Source organism: Somniosus microcephalus, chromosome 19, assembly GCF_052327205.1.
Source record: "Somniosus microcephalus isolate GS21.2 chromosome 19, FLI_Smic_1.0, whole genome shotgun sequence".
Classification (NCBI taxonomy): Eukaryota; Metazoa; Chordata; class Chondrichthyes; order Squaliformes; family Somniosidae; genus Somniosus; species Somniosus microcephalus.
This window is the reverse complement of record NC_141005.1, coordinates 70,787,673-70,807,042: the sequence shown is the minus strand read 5'-3', so window position 1 is coordinate 70,807,042 and position 19,370 is coordinate 70,787,673. Positions and strand designations below refer to the sequence as shown.

Here is a 19,370-nt window from a genome sequence, read left to right as displayed (position 1 = left end):
TTCAGCCCAGAACTTTGTAGTTGCTTTGCTTTTTCACCGGCATAACCTTGAGTGGCCACATACTATGGGGGCTGCAATGGGTGGGAACGTTGGGTTTCTCCATTACATTGAGAGGGCTCAGAGACGCCGAGAGAGAGTGCCAATCATGGCCAGACGGAGGAGGGCCAACAGGCGTCGGCACACGAGACCTTACCGTCCCAGGGTTTTCCCACCAACAGTTCTCATACCTCAGCATGTCTGAGGAGCAGTGTTTTCGGAGGCTGTGATTCAGCAAGGAGGTGGTCACTGAGCTCTGCCACCTGCTTCAGCCAGATCTGCAGCCTCAACTGAGGAGCAGGATGTCTCTGTCGGTGGCAGTGAAGGTGACAGTGGCTCTCAGCTTCTATGCCACCGGCTCCTTCCAATCCGCTACTGGGGACATTGCCAATATCTCCCAGTTCGCGGTGTATTGCTGCATCCGTCAAGTCACGAATGCCCTCTTTAAAAGGAGACGTCAGTACATCTCCTTCCCCATGACCCCGGACAAGCAGCAATAACGCACAATGGGCTTTGCAAGAATAGCGGGCTTCCCCATGGTCCAGGGCGCCATTGACTGCACGCATGTGGTTTTGCGGGCGCCGCAAGAAAATGCCGAGGATTACCGCAACCGGAAGGGGTTCCATTCGTTTAACGTCCAGTTGGTGTGTGACCACAGACAGCTGATCCGTGCTGTCAATGCCCGCTTTCCAGGCAGCAGCCACGACGCCTTCATCCTGTGCCAGACTTCTGTGGCAGACCTTTTCGAAGCCCCGGCTCACCCAGGAGGCTGGCTTCTTGGGGACAAGGGCTATCCTCTGTGCACCTGGCTGATGACCCCGCTCCGTGCGCCCAGCACCCCCACTGAAGAATGATACAATGAGAGCCATCAAGCGACCAGGAACATCATTGAGCACACAATCGGCGTGTTCAAGCAACGGTTCCGCTGTCTGGACCATTCCGGGGGAGCCCTTCAGTACTCACCGGAGCGAGTCTCCCATTTCGTTGTAGTGTGCTGCATGCTGCATAACCTGGCAATCCTCAGGACTCAGCCAATGCCACCAGACATTGGAGCACCAGCAGAGGAGGAGGAAGAGGAGGAGCAGCAGCAGCACCAAGACGGGAGGGAGGCACAAAGTGCAAGGGCCGTCCATCAGCGGCTTATTGCAAGTCGGTTCTAGGCCCCCTCTGAGGGAATGGCTTGTGCCATTGAAAGAACATGAATGGAACCATGCCGCAACCCCTGAGCCGGTCAAGGCAACAAATAGTTCAAAGAGCAAACATGCACATTCTGAATAAAGACGCTTCTTTATTTAACAAACTGTGTGCCATTCCTGCATGACAAAGTAATAGAGAGAACCCCCCAAAAAAGCAGTCAGACATAACTGGCTCTCACAACCTGGAGACAATGAACAAAAAAGTAAACAAGAAATGACCATGATCCTCGGCCTTCACTAAAAAAATTAACAGCATTTTGCCACACCTCCTACTTTTTGCCCTTCGAGGGTGATCTGCTTCGCTTGCGAGATTGGCCCCTTCCCACCCTGCAGCTCCTCCGCAATGGGACCCCAGTGGCTGCAGCAAGGCTGGGGGAAGGCTGCTGAGTGTCAGAAACTGAGACTGCAGATGCCCTTGAGGGACGGCCTGGACCAGCTCTGGGCCTGGAGGGCCCGGCTGCTGACTGCTCCAACTCTGCATGGGTGGCAGCAGTCTGTCCTACAGGTGGTGGCAGCTGCAGTGGAGAAGTGACAGTGTTGGCAGCAGGAATGCTGCCATCCTGACAGAGGAGAGCCACTCCCTGGTCGGACGACACACTGGCACTCCCACGGGGCAGCACTGCAGCATGCAGAGCAATCTGCTGAAGCACAGACTGCTGGCCTGCTGCGACGCGGCGAGGGCCCCGGCGATTCGTACCCGATCCAGCGAGGGTGGCCTCAATCTGCGTCTGCACCAAACCAGCCACTGACTGCATTGCACCACTAAGCACTTGTGTGGAAGCCGCCTGTGCTGCGCCGAAGTCCTGCAGACTCCTTGCCTGTGCTGCACCGAAGTCCTGGACACTCCTTGCCAGTGACTCAATGGATTCGGGCATCCTTGCCACTGCAGCCATGAGCTCAGTGTGCCTGTGCTCCGCCTGGGCACCCATTTCAGCGAGGAGCCGCACCTCTTCTGCGCTCACTGTAGCAGGACTAGAGGCCAGACTCTCCCTCCGGGGAGAAGCCGCCGAGCTTCCCTACCCGCACCCCCCCCCCCCCCCCGCGTTGCTGCAGCCCGCTGGGCCCCAGAGCTTCACCCTCCTCAGACTCTTCCCCCCTGCTCCCCTCCAGGGAAGACGTATCCCCATTATGGCCATGGGCTGCCTCGGCTGAGGGTGGCACCGATGGTCCGGCTTCCTCTTCGCCTTCAGAATCACTCACAGTGGCAGCTTGAGGGCCCGCCTCCTCACCTGGCGAATCAGCATCTGAAAGCAGGGAGGTACAAGAGTTGCTTTAGCGTGAGGACAGGGCGGCAGCGAGGGAAGCATGAGTGCTGCAATGCACTGTATTGGTTCGATAGTGGCAAAGGATGTTGGTGTGAGGCACAAGTGGAAGGAGAGAGGTCAAAAAGGTGATGACCTTACCATTGCTGTCCAGAACGGGGTCGGCATCTCCAGTGGCGACGGGGCCAATCATCCGGCCTGCCATAATCCGCTGGACTCGCTGCTCCAGATCGCTGAGGTCTTGAAGGTGAGGCCGGCCTCCCCCGGTCCGTTGCTGCTGCCTCCTGTTATGGGCCAGCTTGCCCTGCAAGAGAAAGGACGGGCTCCGAGTACAGTGTGAAGCCCTGATCTTGTCTGCACTGCCTCCCATGGTCGAATGGCCCTTACAGTGTGAAGCCCTGATCTTGGCTGCACTGCCTCCCATGGTCGAATAGCCCTTACAGTGTGTAAAGTGCTGAATGTGCATGTGAGTTTCATGAAAGGCCCATAGGTGTTGGATGAGGGCTGGGCATTGGGGCTTTCAGGACCCTTTGGCCATAAAGTGAGGTGGACATGCAGGGATGAAGAGGATACTGGAAAGGGTACTCACCCTGACGACCCGAGTGAGGTTGTTGAACTTCTTCCTGCATTGCACAGGGGTCCTAGGCACCATGCTGCTGGAGGTCACTCTGTGAGCCACCTCCCTCCAAGCTTTGCGATACTCGTTGGGCAGCGGCCTCCTGCCACTGTCCGGAAACAGGATAGATCACCTGCGCTCCACCGCGCCAACCAGAACCTGCAGGGCCCCCTCACTGAACCGCTGCACTCGCTCCCTGGCCCTCTCCATGGTCCTAGGCGTTAGAATGTGGCAGCAGATCTGTCCAGGCCGAGAATCAGGGTTCCGACGCGCAGGGTGTGGCTGCAAGCCAAGATCGAAGCTCCCCTTTAAGAGCTGACCGGTGCCAGCGTGTCTGCGTGCAATCGCTAACTGGCCACACCTGTGCTGCGCCCGCCCTCGGTGGTAGTGCCTCGCTTCTCTGGCTTAGCGCCTTAAGACAGTCGTGCAGCGCCTGTTTTAGCACTCCAAGCACCTCCTGGGGCGAAGCAGGTCAATTTAGCAGTAGGTGGCGATAATTTGCGCTGGGCGCTAAATTTCGCGCCCGCTTGAGTATAACGCCCCATACTGAATTTCTCCCCCATAGAGTTATACAGCACAGAAAGAGGCCCTTCAGCCCATCGTGTCTGCACCGGCCATCAAGCCCTGTCTAATCTAATCCCATTTTCCAGCACTTGGTCCATAGCCTTGTTTGCTATGGTGTTTCAAGTGCTCATCTAAATGCTTCTTGAATGTTGTGAGGGTTCCTGCCTCTACCACCTTTTCAGGCAGTGAGTTCCAGATTCCAACCACCCTCTGGGTGAAAAAGTTTTTCCTCAAATCCCCTCTAAACCTCCTGCCCCTTACCTTGAAACTATGCCCCCTTGTTATTGACCCCTCTACTAAGGGGAAAAGTTCCTTTCTATCTACCCTATCTATGCCCCTCATAATTTTGTACACCTCAATCAGGTCCCCCCTCAGCCTTCTCTGCTCTAAGGAAAACAACCCCAGCCTGTCCAGTCTCTCTTCATAGCTGAAACGCTCCAGCCCAGGTAACATCCTGGTGAATCTCCTCTGTGCCCTCACCAATGCAATCACATCCCTCCTATAGTGTGGCGACCAGAACTGCACACAGTACTCCAGCTGTGGCCTTACCAGCGTTTTGTACAGCTCCATCATAACCTCCCTGCTCTTATATTCTATGCCTCGGCTAATGAAGGCAAGTATCCCATATGCCTTCTTAACCACCTTATCTACTTGTCCTGCTGCCTTCAGGGATCTATGTACATGCACACCAAGGTCCCTCTGATCCTCTGTCCTTCCTAGGGTCCTACCATTCATTGTGTATTCCCTTGCCTTGTTAGTTCTCCCAAAATGCATCACCTCACACTTTTCAGGGTTAAATTCCATTTGCTACTGTTCTGCCCATCTGACCAACCCGTCTATATCATCCTGTAGCCTGAGGCTTCCCTCCTCGCTATTTACCAGTCCACCAATTTTCATGTCATCTGCAAACATACTGATCATACCTCATATATTCATATCTAAATCATTAATGTACACTACAAACAGCAAGGGACCCAGCACCGACCCCTGCGGTACACCACTGGACACAGGCTTCCAGTCACAAAAACAACCTTCGACCATCACCCTCTGCCTCCTGCCACTAAGCCAATTTTGGATCCAATGTGCCAAATTGCCCTGGATCCCATGGGCTGTTACCTACTTGACCAGGCTACCATGTGGGACTTTGTCAAAAGCCTTACTGAAGTCCAAGTAGACTACATCAATTGCACAACCCTCATCCACACACCTGGTCACCCCCTCGAAAAATTCAATCAAATTGATTAGACATGATCTCCCCCTGACAAAGCCATGCTGACTATCCTTGATTAATCCTTCCTTCTCCAAGTGGAGACTAATTGTGTCCCTCAGAATTTTTTCCAATAATTTTACTACCACTGATGTTAGGCTCACTGGTTTATCCCTACTACCCTTCTTGAATAATGGTACTACGTTAGCTGTCCTCCAGTCCTCTGGCACCTCCCCTGTGGCCAGAGAGGTTCTGAAAATGTGTGTCAGAGCCCCTGCAATCTCCTCCCGTGCCTCACACAGTAGCCTGGGATACATCTCGTCTGGGCCTGGGGATTTATCCAGTTTTAAGCCCGCTAAAACCACTAGTACCTCCTCCCTCTCAATGCTAATTTGTTCAAGTATATCACAATCCCCCTGCCTGATTTCTATGCCTACATCATCCTTCTCCATAGTGAACACAGATGCAAAATATTCATTTAAAACCTCACCTACATCTTCCGGCTCTACACACAGATTGCCACTTTGGTCCCTAATGGGCCCTACTCTTTCCCTGGTTATCCTCTTGCCCTTAATATACTTATAAAACACCTTGGGATTTTCCTTTATTTTGCCTGCCAGTGTTTTTTCATGCCCCCTCTTCACTCTCCTAATTTCTTTTTTAAGTACCCCCCCTGTACTTTCTATACTCCTCTCGGGCTTCCAGTTTTTAGTCCTTTGTATCTGCCAAAAGCCTCTCTTTTTTTCCTAATCCATTCTTGTATATCCCTTGACATCCAGGGTTACCTGGACTTGTTGGTCCCACCCTTGACCTTTACGGGAACACGTACTCTCTCTATTTCCTTTCCGAATGACTCCCACTGCTCTGATGCGGATTTTCCTACAAGTAGCTGATCCCAGTCCACTTTGGCCAGATCCTGCCTTATCATATTAAAATCGGCCTTCCCCCAATTTAGAACCTTTATTTCCGGTCCATCTTTGTCCTTTTCCAAGACTATCTTAAATCTCACCGTCACCAAAATGCTCTCCTACTGACACTTCTACCACTTGCCCAACTACATTCCCTAGAATTAGGTCTAGTACCGCCCCCTCTCTTGTAGGGCTTTCTACATGCTGGCTCAAAAAGCTCTCCTGGATGCACTTTAAGAATTCCGCACCCTCTAAGCCTTTCACACTCTGACTACCCCAGTTAATATTGGGGAAGTTGAAATCCCCTACTATTATTACCCTATTATTTCTACACTTCTCTGAGATTTGCCTACGTATCGGTTTCTCTATCTCCCCCTGACTGTTTGGGGGCCTATAGTACACTCCCAGCAAAGTGCTTGCCCCCTTTTTGTTTTTAAGTTCTACCCATATGGCCTCATTAGAGGAACCTGCTAAGATATCATCCCTCCTTACTGCAGTAATTGACTCCTTGATTAATATTGCGACACCCCCTCCTCTTTTACACCCCCCTCTGTCTCGCCTGAAGATTCTATACCCTGGAATATTGAGCTGCCAGTCCTGCCCCTCCCTCAACCATGTCTCTGTGATAGCAACAATATCATACCATGTGTTCACCTTCAATTCATCTGCCTTACTCGCAAGACTCCTTGCATTAAAATAAATGCTATCCAGCCTTGCCATACTCCCTTGTGCCATTACATATTTGATTTGCTCTGCCTTCCAGACTGACTTGCTTTTTCCTCCACATTTGGCTGTGCATCACCCCCCTACTATAGCTCCACTCCGTATCCCATCCCCCTGCCAAGTTAGTTTAAACCCCCCCCCCCAACAGCACTAGCAAACCTCTCCGCAAGGATGTTGGTCCCTGTCATAAACCTCATCACCGAGAAACTACCTATGAAATAACACTGGACGGCCAGCTGGTGGCGCTGTCCAAGGAGTATAAATACTCGGGTGTTGGCCCCAGCTTGCCAGGGACATTTTGTAAAGACAAGGAGCTAGTGGATACAACTAGACCTCCATGTTCTGAAACAAGTTGATTAAAGCCTTGCTTTATACTCAAACCAAGTGCGTAGTGAGTTTTATTACGTCAGTCCCGTTCCAAGTCTTTTTAAAAAAAATACATAAACCAATATAAGGGGCCTATATGAAGTGAGTTTGGATCACCCCAACCCTACTTCCAGTGGCCACAAAACTGCCCCAGTCCTGCACTAAGTGGCAATTTCACTTGGAGAGGACACAGGATGGCTGGTGTGGGAAATAGAAAAATGACACTTCTTTCTCTCCCTTAGTCCTGAAGGCATTAACCCATTGCTGGGGTACAGTTCCACAGGTGTTGGGTGCCCTCCAGTTCCTCCTGTCCCTTAAAATTAATGCTCAGCCTTTTAGAGGTGATGTCAGGAGGCACTTCTTCACACAAAGGGTAGTGGCAATCTGGAACACTCTCCCTCAAAAAGCTGCTAAGGCTGGGGGTCAACTGAAAAATTCAAACCTGAGGTTGATAGATTTTTGACCCTTCGTCAGAACTGATGAAGGGTCATCGACCTGAAACGTTAACTCTGTTTCTCTCTCCACAGATGCTGCCTGACCAGCTGAGTATTTCCAGCATTTTCTGTTTTTATTTCAGATTTCCAGCATCCGCAGTATTTTGCTTTTGATAGATTTTTGTTGGGTTAGGATATTAAGGGATACAAAACCAAGGCAGGTAAATGGAGTTAAGATATAGATCAGCCACGATCTAATTGAATGGCGGAACAGGCTCGAGGGGCTGAATGGCGGAACAGGCTCGAGGGGCTGAATGGCCTCCTCCTGTTGCCATGTTGCCTTGCCCAAGTGGCCATTCTTCACGTGCAAGCCTGGGGAACGAGCATCAGGCTTTTTGAAAGTGGGAAGGCCCATCATTCGAGCCCAATCTTGTCCACAGCTCTTAAAACCCACCGATCTGCACTTTCCGGGAAAAATCACAAGATAACGGTCAGGAGCAGGAACCCCCGTTGTTTTAGTTCTTCTCATTCCCTAACTCGAAGACACCGAGACCAAACGTAGGACCCATCCCAACACCCCAGCGCTCTCCCGAGTTCGAGGTACGTGGCTGGAGCAGAGCGGAGGGAGCTTTATGCTGTGTCTAACTGCGCTGTACCGGACCAGTCTGATGCCGAGACTAGTCGCCTGAACTGGGAAACGTGCTCCAATTCTCAGCACCAACATCCTCACCGTGATGAGCACAAAACACTCAGAAAACCACCACATAAAGCAAACTAGAACCAAACTCAAGAACAGGCAGATTATTTATTGAACATAAAGTGATGAAATGAAATGTCGAGCAGCTGTGAGGGTGAGAGTACACGGTGTACTCTATCCAACCTGTTGTTTTAACACTGAATTAATTCAACAAAAACCGGACAATTTTTCCAGAACTGTTCCTCCACACACCACATGGGATCATTTTCCTTTTGTCAATCGCCAGTACATGTACATAAATAAAGTACCATCTACAGTCCCAGACTAAAACATCTTCATTCGTTTCACACTGAAAACTAAACTAAAATGCACTCTTAAATTTGATCATTCTGTAATCATTACGTCTGACTTTAATTAGATTGTGTTTCTGAGCCTCCTCCGAAGTAACAAACAAAATGATTGTGTGGGATCATTATCTGCTCTAGAATGAGTAGCTGCCAACCCAGGTGTGTTTGGACTAACACACTCCGTGCAGAGGTGATTGGCATAAAAATATTTCCTCTGGTTTTGACTCCCCTCCCCTCCCATAAATAACAGTGCAAATACACCCCCACACCCCACCCCATAACAACGTTGCAAACAAGAAATAAAAGTGATTATTTCAACCGTGCCCTCACCAGGCTTATTCAGTGCACCAGCACCAATCAACTACACAAACACAGAGGCTCGAGCCCATCTCCCCATGTGCATGATACCACGTTCCAAAGCCTCTCCAATTACAATCTAGGTTAACTCAAACTCTACTACCGGGTGTTTTTCCACAGTTCGAATGAACACAGTGAGAGTATTCCACCCCCCCCTCACCATTACACTTCATTGAAATGCTACTGACAGCCCCGGTCATTGTACAGATGAGCTCTCCCCCCGTTGCAGGACAGCGAGGCACTTACCATCAAAGAGGTGCTCAGCGCCTTCCTTCACCAGGCAACTGATATTAAGGGGGATGAAAAGCTGAGCTCGTAGTGGATCTCCGTACAGGTAGCTGGGCAGAGCAAATGGACCGTCGAGGACAGGGACCAAGAGAAACCCACAGGAAGTGGCCTTCCTATGCCAGCCTTGCACCTGGATGAGAGTAAATTGAGTAAATGGTCAATGAGCCTGCCAGTTGACCACAGGGGAAGCACGACAATGGAGCCTGATCTTAACCCCGCCTGAAACCCATACGCAAACTCGAGCAGTTAGTCAGCAAAGGGCTAACAGGAGCAGTGGCGCTGGCTGATTCCCACCTCTGCCCACTTTTGTGAACTGTTGCACTCTGACGGCTGTTCCAGTCGATATCAGCTAACTGAGCGTGGACCCAGGATCTCCCTGGCCCACAGTGGGCAGCACATCTACCCCACGCCACCCAACAAGGTAGCAGGCTTACAGCTCCCAGAATTCTTTTGGAAAACGATAGATAGCGAGGCTGGCCATTCGCAGCACGCTAGACTGCTTGTAAGCCCCATCCCCTCCTCATGCTGAATAAAGTTGCTCAGGTCCTGCCGAATTTAACGGCAGGACCTGGAATGCGTTTCCCCAGACCAGGGAGGACATCGGATCGCGGGCAAGGTGTTGGGGGGGGGGGGGGGTTGCGGTTCGATCGCTGGGGAGGTCAACAGGTTTGCTTGGTGGGCAGGGGGTGGGGGAAACACTCCTGCTCCTCCTGGCCCACAAGTAGAGCTGGAAAAGCACTTGCCTCTTTCCATGCAGCAGTCCTCGCTTTCTTTTAGCTGCCAGGTTTCCCAAGGCCTGGGAAACTCGGCCAGCTAGCATTAAAGTTGGAACAGAGAAAGAATCTGAGGCACACAGCCTCATTAAAATATTTAAATGATGGACCCGCCTCCTGGGAGCGGGTTGCTTGCCCGCCTCTGTTAAAACCAGAAGTGGGCAAGTTGGGTTTGGGTTCGAGATTTTTTACATTTTTACTTCCCACCCAACCCCAACCCAGCCGTTTTTGGGGGTTAAAATTCCCCTGTGCTCGCTGACCTACAACACCTTGATTTTGAAATTCTCATCCTGGTTTTCAAATCTCCATGGCCTCGCCTGTCCCTTTCTCTGTAACCTCCTCCAGCCCGACAACCCTCAGATATCTGCGCTCCTCTAATTCGGCCCTCTTGTGCATCCCCGATTTTAATTGCTCCACCATTGCTGGCCGTGCCTTCAGCTGCCAAGGCCGTAAGCTCTGGAATATCCTCCCTAAACCTCTCCGCCTCTCTTTCCTCCTTTAAGACGCTCCTTAAAACCTACCTCTTTGACCAAGCTTTTGGTCACCTATTCTTACGTGGCTCGGTGTCACATTTTTTGTCTTAAAATACTCCAGAGCAGCGCCTTGGGACGTTTTACTATGTTAAAGGCGCTATATAAATACAAGTTGTTGTTAATTGTGTTTTTTTTACAGCTATTTTGGAATGTATTCCAAATGATTAGAACAACTTCCTGTATTTTATTTATTTGTGTGAAAATTCAAAAACAGCAGCAGAACGGAAGGAAACTGCAGAAGGACTATTGTTATTCAGGTTTGAAGGGAGGTTCTGAACAAAAGTTATAAGTTTAAACATGTTAAATTTAAGCAGCAACATTTAGTAACAGTAAGTACGGCGCGAGAGATACTTTATTTTAGAAAGAAAGATACAAGCTAGTTGAATCTTTTTATTTTGTCTGGGTGCTTACTATAGAATCTTGCATCCTAAACTCATGGAAAAGCCTGTCTATTTGATATTGTATTCAAGGACTACTTTTGTATCGAATAGCTCCAAAAATGAGGGGAATATACACACATACATATCAAATGCAGCACTCAGTGACTCACACACATTAAAAGCAACTATTCCAGGGTTTTTGGGCCGCTTTAGTCGTGGGAGAAAGAAAGACTTGCATTTCTATAGCGCCTTTCACAACCACTGGACGTCTCAAAGCTCTTTACAGCCAATGAAGTACTTTTGGAGTAGAGTCACTGTTGTAATGTAGGAAACGCAGCAGCCAATTTGCGCACAGCAAGCTCCCACAATCAGCAATGTGATAATGACCAGATAATCTGCTTTTGTTATAGAAACATAGAAAAATAGGAGCCGGAGTCGGCCATTCGAGCCGGCTCCGCCATTCAATATGATCATGGCTGATCCTCTATCTCAATACCATATTCCTGCTCTCTCCCCATACCCCTTGATGCCTTTTGTGTCTAGAAATCTATCTATCTCCTTCTTAAATATATTCAGGGACTTGGCCTCCACAGCCTTCTGTGGTAGAGAATTCCACAGGTTCACCACCCTCTGAGTGAAGGAATTTCTCCTCATCTCAGTCCCAAATGTCCTACCCCATATCCTGAGACTGTGACCCCTCGTTCTAGAGCCCCCAGCCAGGGGAAACATCCTCCCTGCATCCAGTCTGTCCAGCCCTGTCAGAATTTTATACATTTCAATGAGATCCCCTCTCATTCTTCTAAACTCTAGTGACTACAAGCCGAGTCGACCCAATCTCTCCTCATACGACAGTCCTGCCATCCCAGGAATCAGTCTGGTGAACATTTGCTGCACTCCTTCTATGGCAAGTATATCCTTTCTTTAGGTAAGGATTATTTGATTGAGAGATAAATATTGGCCAGAACACCGGGGAGAACGCCCCTGCTCTTCTTCGAAATAGTGCCATGGGATCTTTTACGTTCACCTGAGAGAGCAGATGGGGCGTCGGTTTAATGTCTCATCTGAAAGACGGCACCTCCAACAGTGCAGCTGTCCCTCAGCACTGCACTGGAGTGCCAGCCTAGATTTTGTGCTCAGGTCCCTGGAGTGGGACTTGAACCCACAACCTTCTGACTCAGAGGCAAGTGTGCTACCCACTGAGCCACAGCTGGCACTGAGAAGAGAAGGCTGATGGATGCAGCAGACCCAGTATCCGATGTTGGGAGAGAATGAATTAGCATCTCATTCAGCATCACCTCGACCAGCAGTCATCAGGTAGAGGGTCAGGTACTGGCTGCTCAGTTTTATCAAGGACGTCCGCATCACCCGCGCCATGACAGGAGCATGACAGACCACCGCCTAATCCGCTCTGTCATCTCCATCAATGTAGCACCAAAACAGCGGCGGCAACAGAAACAATGCCGCGGGAAAATCAACACTGGAGCACTCAAAGGCCCCGCTGAGAAAGCCCTATTCAGCCTGCACCTCACAACCAACCTGACGACTTCCAGTGATGCAGAGACACCGAGTGTCCACAGCACCTGGTCTGCACTCAAGGCCTCCATAATCAGCACCTGTGAAGAGACGCTCGGTCACTCGACCAGGAAACACCAAGACTGGTTCGACGAGAACGACCAGGAGATCCAGGAGCTAATAAGCCGCAAGTGCAAGGCATTCCTGATCTGGAAACAGCAACAGAACTCGAGAGCAAGAAAGCAGCTCTACAGACGTCTGAAGGCCGAGGTCCAACAAAAAACTCGCGACCTAAAGAACAGATGGTGGGTGGAGAAAGCGCAGCAGATCTAGCAGCTAGCCGACAACCACGACGTGCGTGGATTCTTTAACGCAGTCAAGACCATCTACGGCCCAAGCACCCAAGGTCCTACCCAACTGCGGGCCAAGAATGGAGAGGTACTAATCAAGGACAGAGAGGCAGTCAGTGCCCGCTGGAAGGGGCACTTCGAAGATCTCCTTAACCGAGACTCTGTCTTCAACCCGAGTGTCCTCAACTCCATCCCGCAGCATTGCTACCCGCCACCATCTCAGCACAACCCCACCCGGCATGAGGTTGAAAAGGCCATCCGACAACTGAAGAACAAGGCCTCAGGAGCAGATGGAATCCCTGCCGAGGCACTAAAGCATGGTGGAGAAGTACTACTGGCGCAAATTCATGAACTAATTTCTCTTATCTGGAAGGAGGAGAGCATGCCGGGGATCTCAGAGATGCCGTAATTGTGACCATCTTCAAGAAAGGTGACAAGTCCGATTGCGGTAATTACAGAGGAGTTTCCCTGCTGTCTGCCACAGGGAAAGTCATCGCAAGAATCCTCCTCAATTGCCTTCTCCCAGTGGCCGAAGAGCTCCTCCCAGAGTCGCAATGCGAATTCCGCCCACTAAGGGGCACAATGGACATGATCTTCACCGCACGTCAATTACAAGAGAAATGCAGGGAACAGCACCAACCGCTGTACATGGCCTTCTTTGATCTCACAAAGGCCTTCGACACTGTCAACTGTGAGGGATTATGGAGTGTCCCCCTCAAATTCGGCTGCCCTCAAAAGTTTGTCACCATCCTCCACCTGCTTCATGACAACATGCAAGCCATGATTCTGACCAATGGTTCCACCACAGACCCAATTCACGTACGGACTGGGGTCAAGCAAGGCTGTGTCATCGCACCAACACTCTTCTCGATCTTCCTTGCTGCAATGCTCCAGCTTACCCTCAATAAGCTCCCCGCTGGAGTGGAGCTAATTTACAGAACAGGAAACTGTTCAACCCCTGTTGCCTCCAGTCCAGATCCAAGGCCGTCCCATCCTCTGTCTTCGAATTACAGTATGCAGACGATGCTTGTGTCTGCGCTCACTCGGAGGCTGAACTCCAAACTATCGTCAACACCTTCACCGAAGCGTACGAGAGCACGGGCCTTACACTAAACATCCGTAAGACAAAGGTCCTCTACCAACCTGCCCCCACCACACAGTACTGCCCCCCGATTATCAAAATCCACGACAAGGCCTTGGACAACGTGGACCACTTTCCATACCTTGGGATCCTACTGTCAACAAGGGCAGATGTCGATGACAAGTCCAACACCGCCTTCAGTGTGCCAGTGCAGCCTTCGGTTGCCTGAGGAAGAGAGTGTTTGAAGACCAGGACCTCAAACCCGGCACTAAGCTCATGGTCTACAGAGCAGCAGTGATACCCGCCCTGCTGTATGCCTCAGAGACATGGACCATGTACAGCAGGTACCTCAAAGCACTGGAGATGTACCACCAATGCTGCCTCTGTAAGATTCTGCAAATCCAGTGGCAGGATAGGTGCACCAAAGACAGTGTTCTCGCTCAGGCCAACATCCCCAGCATCGAAGCTTTGACCACGTTCGATCAGCTCCGATGGACAGGTCACATCGTCCGCATGACCGATAAGAGACTCCCAAAACAAGTGCTCTACTCGGAGCTCTGACACGGCAAGAGAGCCCCAGGTGGGCAGAGGAAACGCTTCAAGGACACCCTGAAAACCTCCTTGAAAAAGTGCAACATCCGCACTGACACCTGGGAATCCCTGGCCCAAGACTGTACAAAGTGGAGGAGAAGCATCCGGGAAGGCGCCGAACACCTCGAGTCGCTTCGCCGGGAGCAAGCGGAAGCCAAGTGCAAACAGCGGAAGGAGCGCACGTCAACCCAATCACCCCACCAAACCCCCCCTTCAATCACCGTCTGCCCACCTGTGACAGAGACTGTAGGTCCTGCATTGGACTCATCAGTCACCTGAGAACTCATTTTTAATGTGGAAGCAAGTCATCCTCGGTTCCGAGGGACTGCCTGAGAAGAAGCAGCAACTCAGTTTCCCGTCCGTGGACCCATGTCTGCATCTTTCCCTTCGTTTCACTTATTAATCTCCTGTCCCTTCCATTTTTGCGAAGGTTGCTCATTGCCCCTTAGCTGTGTTACTCTCCTTTCATTGCAGCCTCTTTTAGTTCAGAGGTAGCACTGTCGCCTCAGTCAGAAGGAAGGGAACTAATATTGAATCAGGGACGGGGTCTCGCCAAAATTAACGAAGCAAAATAACAGTAATGAAGAAAATAATGGCACCAAAGAGTGACAAATCCCCAGGACCAGGTTCCCATCCCAGGGTGTTAAAGGAAGTCGGTGAGCACATTGCAGACGCCCTATCTATAACCTGCCAACTAACGGAGCAGATTACCTGACATTAATTATGTCATCACGTAGCAATCAAGTGCCATTTTGAACGGTACCAGCTGTTACTCTGCTAACTAACTCCACGTACGCTTAACACAGCAGCTGCACTGACTCATTTTATAACGGCAAAGCTCGACTCCACATACAGCTCATTTCACTCCACTGTCTGGGCTCATTTACACTTCGAGTTGTGTTCGGATTTTAGTGTTAAGAAAATTAAAATGTGAAAAAAATGACAATGAGATAGAAAAAAAAAATCAGAAAATGGGGCAGAGCGAGGGAATCAGAAAATGGAGAGATATGGAATGTGAAAATGAGAAGAATGAATTCGAAAATAGGGGAAAAAAAGATTACATGGGGAGGGAGTGAGACAGAGAGAGGGAGAGGCCGAGCAAGACAGAGGGGTGAGAGAGAGAGAGAGGAGGGAGAAAGAGAAAGAGAGAGGGAGAAAGAGAGAGAGGGAGAGGGAGGGGGTGAGAGGGGAGGAGGGGGGAGGGAGGGAGAGAGAGGGAGAAAGAGAGAGGGGGAGAGGAGGGAGAGAGAGAGAGAGAGAGAGAGAAAGAGAGGGGGAGGGGGAAGGGGAGAGAGGGAGACGGGGGAGAGAGAGAGAGAGACAAGGAGGGAGAGAGAGAGAGAGAGACAAGGAGGGAGAGAGAGAGAGAGAGAGAGAGAGAGAGAGAGGGCAGTAAGGGGGTATGTAGGCCCATTAAAAACAGATGCAGGTGATATTATCATGGATAGTAGAGGAAGAGGTCAAAATACCAGCGGTACAAGGGAACCTAAAAATAAGTCAAGAGGGGAACTTAGTGGATTTAATATAAGTTACAAAATGGTAATGGTGAACTTAATGGGACTTAAGATAGAGAAATCCCGGCGCTGATGGTTTCCACCCGTGGTAAGTTTACATTTGGGTTGCAGTCTGGGTGTCAGGAACTGGTGCCGACTAAAAAAAGCTGCTTTTAAGTTGTCCGAGCTGTGGCCAACATTTGCTCCTCAGGACAGGCGGCAGGTTCCGGTCCTTCCGACGGTGTGTCTCAATTGCCTGATCCCCACCTACCATTTCAAAGAGCACAGCTGATGTTACTGCCATCCAGTGCAGCTTGACTTCAAATGCAGCGTTTAACGAGTAGTTGCCATGGTAATAGCAACTGCACCACTCAACACGGTCCGAGCGGTTATTGACATCCACATCCAGCGTCACCGTCTTCTGCTCAGGGACCGTGGCAGCTACAGAGGAAGAAGGTGAAGAGGAAGCAGACAGGAACAAATTAAAATGGGAGACAAATCTTAGTACATTTTAAATACTACATGTACCACAGGATTAGCTGTGTGGGGGAAATTAAGAATGAGGGGGCATAATCTGAAAATTATAGCCAGGCCATTTCAGGAACCACTTTTGTTTTGAAATCTACACAAAGCCCAGTAACATCTGGAACTCTCGCCCCAAAAGGTTGTGGGTGCTGGGGGTCAATTGGGGCTTTCAAGACCGAGAGTGATAGATCGTTAGGTAAGGAGACCAAAGGACGTGGGGTAAAGGTGGGGAAATGAAGTTGAGGTACAGATCAGCTATTTCATTGGGATTTCACTGCCAAATGACCTAGCTCTAATGCTAAGATTATGTCCCCTTGTTTGGATCTCACCACCAGAGGGAAGATTTTCTCTGTATCCACCCTATTGAATCCCCAATCGGATGCGCTTCTAAAGTAGAGTGTAATCAATAAGCGACTCATTAGTTCGTCTGGATATTTGGAAAGACAACTGTGACTTCTTGATCTCTGCTGGTCTGTGAGCGGGCTCCCTGACAGAGAGGGAAAGTGGTTCTACCCTGGCTGTGGGACAGGATGCAGAGGAATTATTTTGCTTAAATTAAAGTAAGACACACCAGGGTGGGAATGGAGTCGCGTGTTCTTGCATCATTTCAACTAAGCGACTCTGATCATACCTGTTTGCTCCGTAACTTTCACCTTACTTTGGAATAAAGCATCTTAATGATCCAAATCTAACATCGTCGCATCAAGTGTTAACTCGGTCCGTCTGCGAAGAGATTGAAGAAACAAATGTGCACAAGACCCAAGTGTCCGGTCCAGACAGCAAGGGGATGCTACTGTGGCAGTCCAGAGTTACATTACTGTACAAGTAGATATAAGGCTGTGCGAGTCAACTCCCATCAGAGCAAGGCTGCTTCCGGGAGAAAAGCCCAAGAAGGTATCTATGGCAGACCTGAATTTGTAACAGAAATCAACAACAACTTGAATTTATAAAGCACCTTTAACGTAGTGAAACGTCACGAGGCGCTTTTCAACAGAAAACAAATAAATCCAGAAGTGCCCCCATGTGCGAAGAGTTGGATCGTCACTGGCAGAAGGCCGAGACCAGATCGCTCAGCCAGGACTGACGTGCTCTGTGGGAGACAATCAGAAAGAAAGGGCAAAGGAAGAAAAACAGCTTTGGAAATAAAACAAGAACCAGAGAGGGTCTCCGCAGCATGGTACAGATAATTACTGGGTACAGCACAGAATAAAGAGGCGATAATGGAAGCTATCATTATCTCTCTAGTAAACACATCACATCTGTACGAAGCTGCTTTTAGTGGTACCAGCTGTAAATTGTAAGAACCATTTTGTACTGAGAGCTCCGCTTCACTGGGTAACGACTCCCAACAGCCCACACTCTAATGCCAAGGACCCTTTCCAACAGCTATCATGGAGGCTGCTTTTCTTGCTTGGTTTTCCAGTCGCCTTCCTTCCTGGGATGATGGCGCTGACTCTTGCTGGGGTACAACTCCAGGGCACCAGGAGCACAGCAGTACCTCACCCTGTCAGCTATTCTTTGTGTGTGGCCCTAGACTTCAAGTGTGGCATGCTACTCTACCATGGAGTTTGGGGGGGGGGGGGGGGTTCAATCCTGCCCTCGTCCAATGTCTACACTCATTCCCTTTGCAGCAGGTGGGCACTCAATACTGGCCAAGAGCAGGGTCCTTGGCTGATGGTTTCTCCTCATCCCTGAGCGTTTACCCTTGAGCATTCTGTATCATGCTTTCTATTGCCCGGTGAAATTGAAGAATTTTACATTGGTTTTCAGTTTACAGGGATACCAGACATGACCTTCCAGATCACCAGGCCTGTAACTGTGGAATGGGTCAGCCTCTCGGTCACAAAGTATCCACAGCTTTAAACATTTAATACGCTGGTGTTAGACAACCACTGCAATTCTGCACAGTCCACTGCGCAATACAGAGCAGTGACGAGTGGGTCTGTGCTCATGTCCTCCCCCCCTCAACCCACAGGTCTGCTGGCTTCAGTCTCTGATCTCAGGGGCTGGGTATTTCTTTACATTGGGCAGAGGAAAGAAAAAACAGGAGAGCTGATCTCCAAGCTGCAGGTCTTCAGTGCAGCACGCGAGCATTCACCGAGGTGTGGTTCCACCTGGAAACGGCATGTGGGGTGTGGAAAACCAAGGGGAGGGAAGAAAACCAACACAAATAGAGACACAAAAAATCTCACATCAACACACAACAGATCAAACTGTGCTGATGAAAATGAAAACACTGAATGAACAACACTGTAACAGCAATCACTGAGCATATTTCTACCGCTAATTCTTTCCTCCTTCTCTAGAAAGCAGTAACATGGCGACAAATGGTTCAACTGGCACCATGGCCTTCGCAGACCTCTGCCACGTGGCCCTTCTAGGCAGCTGGTGTTGACAGGATGTTTGACTGTGAAGGGCATCGCAAACAAGCCTGATCCTGTTCTGACCAAACACCCACACTTTCCAGCATGGGTCACTGGACGGTGATCAGTAATGGGGACTCTGGTTGATTTTTTCCCTTTTCTAGCCCGGTGGGGGGGGAAGGAAATCGTTCCCAATGCCCATCCCTGCCGAAATCAACAAACTCAACACGGAGAGGGATGGGATGATGGAAAATTGCTGGCCTACACGGGTTAGCACCCTATCAGGGGAACCCCATCACTCAAGACATGTAGCTTTCAAGTCAATCCCAGTAAGTTGCATCAACGTCCCCCCAAATTTACCAGACTAAAGAGGGAAGGGGGAAGGAATCATGCAGGATAATCTAAGGGACAGATTACTGGGAGGGAGGGGGTTTTAGACCATGGGGAGTTTGAGCTTGTTCCTGAGCTCTATTGTACATGCAGTTCCACATCACAGGCTCGGCGTAGGGAATCGGCCAATGACATCCAAGAGGGGAACCAATGAGATCATGTGGACAGGTTAGATTTAGTAAAAAAGCTTAATGGACATACGCTACTAACCAGGAGCCAGAAAAAAAGAGTGGATACGATACATTAGCTTGAAAGCTAGGTAGCAAACAGCTACAATGGATTTCAGCAACCATAGGCTACGCCATCATGGAAACAGTGCAGTGTTTTGTCACAATAAGCATTTCTTAAGCGCTCGTGGTTAGTAAAGCTTACTGGTCA

At 49.8% G+C, this 19,370-nt stretch overlaps 1 protein-coding gene across 5 annotated transcripts in view; it reads right to left on the bottom strand.

Annotated features, from left to right (window-relative positions):
• The window catches only part of depdc5 (DEP domain containing 5, GATOR1 subcomplex subunit), a 181,404-nt gene that overhangs the window by 10,631 nt on the left and 151,403 nt on the right, over positions 1-19,370 (bottom strand). For 4 of the 5 annotated variants that reach the window (XM_085962009.1, XM_085962011.1, XM_085962012.1 and 1 more), the window contains 2 exons: positions 15,986-16,155; positions 8,960-9,131 (listed from right to left, as the gene is read on the bottom strand). In XM_085962009.1, the coding sequence (XP_085818135.1) occupies positions 8,960-9,131; positions 15,986-16,155 (342 nt within the window). The remainder of the gene's footprint in view (positions 1-8,959; positions 9,132-15,985; positions 16,156-19,370) is intronic. The other variant, XM_085962013.1, reaches the window with a different exon arrangement.